At 40.7% G+C, this 7,785-nt stretch overlaps 1 protein-coding gene across 3 annotated transcripts in view; it reads right to left on the bottom strand.

Annotated features, from left to right (window-relative positions):
- Positions 1-818: 818 nt before the first annotated feature.
- CTDSPL (CTD small phosphatase like) overlaps positions 819-7,785 on the bottom strand; it is an 84,699-nt gene continuing 77,732 nt past the window's right edge. For all 3 annotated transcript variants that reach the window (XM_080383020.1, XM_080383021.1, XM_080383022.1), the window contains one exon: positions 819-7,320. In XM_080383020.1, coding sequence (XP_080239146.1) covers positions 7,195-7,320 — 126 coding nt within the window. In that variant the 3' untranslated portion in view covers positions 819-7,194. The remainder of the gene's footprint in view (positions 7,321-7,785) is intronic.

Here is a 7,785-nt window from a genome sequence, read left to right as displayed (position 1 = left end):
CCGACTCGGACACACGTGCCAGATGAAAAGCAGCTGCACAAGGTCACCTTGAACTGACTCAAGTCAAGTCACAGGCAGCTCCCCCAGTTCCCTCCAGCTTGCTTCAGGTCTAAGCGTTGTCTGACTGTACACTGGTTGTCACTGGTTAACCCAAGGCCAGGATCAGGTCACCTGCCGAGGGATGTTCTGACGACAGGCACTGACTGCCAAGCTACAGAGGCAGATGCCAGCGCAGCCTGGAGGGAAACGCGGTGACTGGTGACCGTGACCAGCGTGTCTCCTGCTCCACGTGCCCCCACCCACCCCAGCGCACCGAGGGTGGCCGGGTACGGAACCGACCTTCTGCTTTGGCAGGTGCCTGAATGCCACGTGAGGGACTACGCAGGACCTGCACCAGGGTTGCAGAGGAAACCCCACCAGACCCTATCATCTGCTGTCTCCCACCACCTTACCCCCACCCAGAATCCAAGATCATGCCCCTTCCTCGCCGCCAGCTTACACACGGGCTTCAGTGGCTTTGGAAGACGCAAGATCGTGCTACTCAAATCCCAGCAAGTCAACAAGAGCGAGCAGGAACTGAAACCACCCACCCAAATACGCTGGTAGAGGAAGAAGCCCTTGATGGTTAGCGGTCAAGGCTTTAATCCTTATTATATCCCAGCTAGTCCAAAAAGTTGGGACAGGAATGGAACGAGGAGAACTTTCTGACTTGATGCTACACAGTCCTTGCTTCCCTCCCCCGGAGAATGGCATGTGTTGGGAAAGGGGCGTTTCTGGGAGCGGACCTCAGCTATATGCATTATCAGACATGAAGAGGATGAAAAAAATAACACAGATAGTTTATTGTCAAACTGAATCAAAGCATGAAAAAAATCATCACAAAGTTACACTGTAAAGAAATTTGGTTTTCACCACAAAAGCTCATTAAAATCTGACAAAGAAAACAACCCATTTTCAAGCCAGTAACTCCTCCAACAACCCTCAGACTCTTTGAGTGCAACATTTATTGAAATGCTGGGAATTCACGGGTGGTGTACATGGCATTTGTATGAACAAAACGATCAACCCTCATTCTCTGGAAGAACAGTGGCTCTCAGAGGGGGTGACATGTTTCTGGCTTAACGGTGACTCCTCTGTTCGCCTTCAGGTAGCAACAGCCTTGTCCTAGCTGCAGTCCAGCCCGGGGTGGTGGCCAAGGCTGAGGGGTGCCAGCTGCGTTTCTTTGTCCAGCATTTTCCTGCAATTTACATCCCGATCAAACGTGTTTACATCCCGAAAATTAAAAGGCGGTTGCAAAATGTAACGATGCCAGTTGCACAGAGGAGCGGTGGGAGGTACGACTGCAGCACGGGCTCCACCAGGGTCCGGGGGCACAGCGACACCGACACAGCCAGCACCTCCAAAATCCAAGTTGCTGCTGCTTTCAGCGATGACCAACTCTACCCTTGTTAAATTGCTCTTTGGGAAGGTGTGTAATTGCAGATGCGGACCTACTTCACGGAGTCGAATCGATCTCTCATTAAGACTAAGATGTTTGTGTACGTCCTGTGCTTCAGAAATGCTGATTAACGGCGGCATCAGGCAATTAGAGGACAGCCCGCTCCTCAGCGCTGCGCCCTTCCCAACAGCACTTGAGAAGGCTTGAAACAAAACACACCTGCATGCTTTTCAAGTTTAGAGTTTGCCAATCTGTCCAAACCAATATATTTTATACCCAAAGATAATTTATTTTCCAGTAGCGGCAGCAGAACCAACAGAGGAGTCCAGGAGAACTTCACCTGGTCTCCTGCCAGCATAGCTGGGTTGGTGGGAAATCTGGAAGGCGAAGGTCGCTTGCCAGGAAAACTGCTGCAGACTGCAGGGTCCCCTGGAGCTGCAGCCCACCTGGAAGAGCCCTATCCCACCTTGCAGGGAATTTCAGAGCGGTTGGCTTTCCTTCTGAGTCAGAACACAATAAAAAAGGGGAAAAAAATATTGGAAGGCATATATGTATATAGACTATCATGTATTCAGTTTTGCAGACAGTTTCAATCAGTCAGGATAGAAAAACAGTACCTTTCTCACCACTATAAAAGAGCTGTTTTATGAGTTTCGAAATACTTGTTTTGCTGAGTGAAAGAAAGGCATCTTTATGCTAAGTAGCAGCTAGGGAGACTCGTAAAACTAAAACAAAACAAAAAAACCAACCTAAAAATTAGAATAGATCAAAACCCCCAACCCACCAGTACAAAGTACAGGCAGTCCAGGTAATTCCAACTGATTACAGGAATAACTAAAAAAATATTTTTAATTGCAACTAATGTGTTATCTTGAGCCAGCTGCTTATTCTAACAGGCCTGAGGTTTTCTGCTCATAAAGCATTAATAGTATGTGCCTTTTCCTAGAAAGGACGGCTCTGCCCAAGTCTTACTGTGTCAGATAAAAAGTCCCAAAATAGAGTTTCCAACCAAATAAAGTGTTTTATTCAGATATTCATTTGGACACGGCAGTGATTTTAAGAACAGCTATTCAAGTAGCTGAAGTAAGCCCTTCAAAAGAAGTCACACAGCTTTGAGACTTGAACAAATTATTGTATGATCTCATCCAAGAGATCTAAATAGCTGGAACATCTGCAAGAGTCACCACCAATTTATTTAGCAGAGTTCATCAGTAGTTCATCAGCTCTGTTTGCACAAGCAGGTGCCAGGGCAGTCAATGAGGAGTCCTATACATGACTTAAAAAGAGGAGAGGAGGAGAGAGATGGGTGATTTTACTAGCTAACACGGATATGCATTAGCAGGAATAAAGTCCCTGTCAAACTAGGGCAGCGACTATTACTGAAGAAGTGCAGAAGTTATTTTTCCCAGAGAAGTATTACATGCACAAGTAACTATATTGTTAAATTTTTTTTATTTGTGACAGTAAAGAAACCATTCAATACCTGATTGACAACACTTCTCTCTCCTGAAAACACTCATATGGTATCTGTAGTGTTTCTCAAGTATCGCTGGATTGTTCATTGCATTAAAGTGTAAACAGCTCCATTATTAGGAAAAAAAAAAAGAAAAAAGAAACATTTCCATTGCTTACTCCTCTGTTAAGAAGCTCCCAATAGATCTTTAACAAGAAAGAAAAAGAGTCAGCTGGATTTTTACAATATAATGTGAAACAGAAAAGTGACAGCTGGTTTTGCATAGTTAGCCCAGAGATTTTTAAGCAATTGCCCCACGCAAGTCTCACCTGCCCTCCTCGCCCCACAAAGGCATAACATCACAGCACCTTGGAAATCAGAGGCACAAACTTGTTTTTGTTTTACAAATAGGGCTGTGCGGTACTGTGTTTTATTAGTTTTAAAAGAATCTGTAAAACATTGGATTATGTTTTTTAATTTGTAAATTAGAGAGCTACAGATTTTTTTTTACACTGAAATTTCAAGAGCTGCAACATCAGTACACACCAGTGTCATTTAGATACTTTATTGTCCCCAACCAGTCTAATCAAATCATGCTGTGATAAAGTGATTGCATACACTGATAACCAAATCTCTTCAGGTGCTGAGTTTCTTCCAGGTACAACTTTGCTGTTTAAAAAAGATTAAAAGGCAAAACAAATAGACAGATTATTCTTCCAAAGCTACCTAAATGAACACAGCAATATTGTACATTTGCTACGACCTCCCATTCACAACCTGCCCCGCTTCCTGGTGGTTAACAAGTATTCTGCGCACAGCCCTAGTTTACAAATGGCAATTTAATCGTAACACTTCAGTTGAATTTCAAGAATCTAAGGCATTCTGCCTTACAGCTTAATTTAAAAATACCTATACAGGCAAAGAACCTTTTTTAGCCCGACATAAAAAGGACAACAGAACTTCAGGCCAGGCAGCATTTCTTTAGCTGAACAGAATGACCAACTGGAAAAGACTATTTAATACTTCTGTAATATCCAGAAACAGAATTGAAAACCAGGGTTTAACAACCGCCCTGGTGACCTGCATGCATTAACTGCACTTCAAAATATGCAAGAGATGTAGGAAAGTAGTATTTTTTTCCTATTTTGATTTTTAAAATCTTGTATTTAAAATACAATCAAATACCCGTATTACAAATTTTACAAACATTCCACTCATTATCTGACTTTATGGACAGAACTATATTGCTTTGTTAAAATCTAGAAACTCTAAATATATAGCGTATATATTCACGCAAACTTAACACTTGAAATTTCAAGTACGATGATAGCGCATCAAAATAAACAAGTATGACAGTTTGATCCCTTTGGCCAAATTTGAGTACCCAGGCAAGTCCAAACCTGACTGCAGAGCACTCCAAGTTTTATTTCAATGGGAGTGAGTTTAAAAAATAAATAAATAACTTTTTCATCAAAAGTTATAGAAAACACTCTTAAGATACTAGCAGAGATCAAAACTGTTGTGTTTTGCCTTTGTATTGTCACCAAGTATCATTTTAACGCTGTACTATGTTAAAATAAAGTTGGTTGTTTATTTTTAAACTCGTGGATTTCAAGAGCCAAAATAAACACTACAGAACAAGAATGGTTGCACAGAACATCATCAGAACCGTTCTTCCAGAAGCTGGTGCAGAAGTTCAGTTGTCCATTATATGTGGATTTTAAAACAATACAAGACACTTTAATAATCAACATTCATTCACAGACTTAAGGCAACTGGTTCATGAAATCACTGCTTTTATAAATGCGAACTAATGACATGGTTCATCTCGTACAACAGGTCACAACCATTAAATGGTAATGTCTCGGTGGGGTCATTTATTGTCTAATTGGAAGATTGTTTGGTCTAATGCTAGCGAAAAAGTCTTTGAATTTTTTCAGCCATTTCTATCATACCTGCACAACTAACTACAACCTGAATACTTCCCTGCAAACTGCATCTGAAGCCCAGAAGCTACAAACACAGTTGAAAATACTGCTCAGAGAACAACTTTTTGGCAGCTTACAGTTTCATTACTCTGAAGTCAAATACAAAATTAAACAATCTTAAACTGAAAGTAAACGTTAATGGACTAACCAGAATCCATACGTCTTTTTTTTTTTTTTTTTTTTTTTTTAACAACATAGGGTTTTTTTTAATTTTTATTTTTTTTTTATTTGACAGGTTTTGTCTTTTGTTGTGGCACAGAATTATACAGTACTAAGGTAATGCCAACTGGTAAGAAAACAAAACGGTGATGCCGTACAGACTCACGAGTGTCACGGGACTGCCTCCAACATCCCTCGCTACCCAGCACAGTCAGAAGCTGGCGCACAGCTGCACTGCGAGGGGACAAGTCATCTTTCAGTTTTATACTGCACCTATGACAACCTACTCACTGCCTGCGTAGGCTGGCCTGCCCTTCTATGAAGGAATTTGTTAAGCTGCTTCACCAATGTTTTAGACAAGGATGACGATCCAAGTCCATTCCAAATTTTTTTTCCAAGTCATCAAGACTTTTTGAGAAAAAAAATGAAAAAGGCCAAGGGGATCTACCATTCAGAATTTAGCGCTAGGCTAATTAGAAGCACCAACTAGTCTATTTAGTCTTCTCTGATGACAGCTAACATAGCTGTAATTTTTCTGTTTGTAGATTTCTGGTGCAGGTAATTAAAAGGTGACACTGGAAAGGGAAAAAAAAAAAAAAAAAAAAAAGAGGTGTGCCTTGTTCTTCAAAGGCTTAATCTATTTAAAAGTTAATCCTTTTGAAAGGGTACCTATGACACTACAGAAGATGCTAAGCAGGTTCTCAGATTTAGAGATGAGAATGACTCAGCTCCAAAGCCAGAGGACCAATTTTAGGCTAGGCTAGTAACATCCGCCCTTCTAGTGAGACTCAATAAAGCTCCCCATCTATACCTTACACGCTGGGGAAAAAGAAATACAATTTCACAGAGATGTGGGAAAAATACTTTGTGCATTTTTATATAACAAAGAAAGGAGAGGGCTTCATCCCAATTGAATTTTTTTTTTTTTTTAAATAACCTTTACAGGTCACCTTTAAATGAGTTCTCTGGTATATCAGATACCATAGGATTAATACATAGGGGTGGGTTATGAAGCCTGCATTTTATTTATTGCCCAAGTTTGCAGCTTACAGAAAATGTTTCATAGCACAGGCACAGTGGCAAAAACAGTATAACAGCCGATGGTCAACTCCATTTGGTGAGTATACAGTAGCAGCAATTAAAAGAAAAAAGTACTCCAAACAGCTCAATACAGATCCAGCTTACCCAGATGGGTTTTTTTTAAGAAAAGAATCTTAAACTAATAAATAGATCTCCTCCCCATTCTCCCAAGATAATGGTTTTCCAAAAAACGAGAGGCATGGCAGTTGTGCGTAAGCAGAGACAACAGAACTTCATCTGTCTAGACTAAAAGGTGCTTTAGATCTATTAGCCACCTTATTTTCTCAATTCCATCATTCCCTAATACTCAAACAACTGCAGATATGTTCAAAACTGTGCCCAAAATCGTATCAGTGAAACAACCATGTAATTAACCCAAATCACCCCTCCCACAAACGCTTCAACCTTCTGAGCATGACAAAATGTAATACAACTTAATGTCATTGTGGAGACAGGAACCCAGCATCTTTGTTTCAACTTTTTCCTTTGTTATATATTACAGTGCTCTATAAAATTTTTCCTTTTTCCTTTTAAAGCATTTAGACAATACAAGACTAAAAGATGTCTGGAAATACGTCTTATACAAAAATGAATTTTTATCTTAAAATAACATTCAAAAAGGCACTTCATTCTGTAAGAAAAAATTCAGAGTCAGGTCAACTGCTCTAAGCAGGGGGTAAAATTGTCTGCATAGTGGGAAGGGAAGAAAGGGAGAGAAATTCAACTGCTGAAATACAAGCTTCTTTTTTTGGCATGTTTTAAGAAAAGCTGATCCAGTAAAAGATGTCCATTTATGAAATTCATTAAAAGAGTCCCATTTAAAATAGCTTCTTTTTTTTTGTTTTTTTGTTTTCCTTTAAAAAAGTAGTCTGAACACATGACCTTAGGAGTCAGGCTTCTCAAGGCTTAATAGCATCACTCATGATTGTCCTTCGTGTCCAATGTAACAGGAAGATCAAGAGTAGCACTTCTGACAGGGGCGACTTCCCCAAAGCTTACATTTGAAAGAGCTGAAAAAGATGGAGACAGCCTCTAGCAACTACAATCTAGTAGCAGAAGTCAGTCAAAGTTAAGGGCTACCTGTTGCAGAGTTTATGAAGCATACTGTAAACTTCTTCCTCTTTGCTTAGTCCTTCAAAGAAAGGAATAAGATCTAGCAGCTCTGTGTCTGTCATGTCATCAAACCAGGACTGCACAGGCACCTGAAACAAAGCAACCAACAATACTAAGATGACTTCATGACGTGAAGAACATGTGAGTTTTGCCTAGGCAGATTACTCATCGCCATCACAGTACGGCAAACTGCTAGTCATTAGCATTCAAGCAGAGCGCCAGGTTCAAGTCCACGTCTTCTAGTATGCAACATCCACCCCCAAATCCAGCTGTAAACCAGCTGACATGCAGCTGCCCCTCTCCTACATGTCCAGGTAACCTACACGACCCAGCACCGGACAACTCAATTTGCTCTGCCTCTTTGACACTCAGAACACACTGGAAGGATGATACCGGTTATAAAGTTGTACTGACACTTTATTTACGGGCAACTTTTTTTTCTCCCCCTCTAAGTATTATCGGTGTGAGTCACTAAACATAGGCATGCAGCAACAACCCCTTCTGGCATGAGGTTGTGGAGGAAATATTTAAACAGTGAGCAGTTCTCTGATTAA

The sequence above is a fragment of the Falco punctatus genome, assembly GCF_963210335.1.
Source record: "Falco punctatus genome assembly, chromosome: 4".
NCBI lineage: Eukaryota > Metazoa > Chordata > Aves > Falconiformes > Falconidae > Falco > Falco punctatus.
Note: the sequence above shows the minus strand (reverse complement) of the source record. Positions and strands in the feature narration are given on the sequence as shown.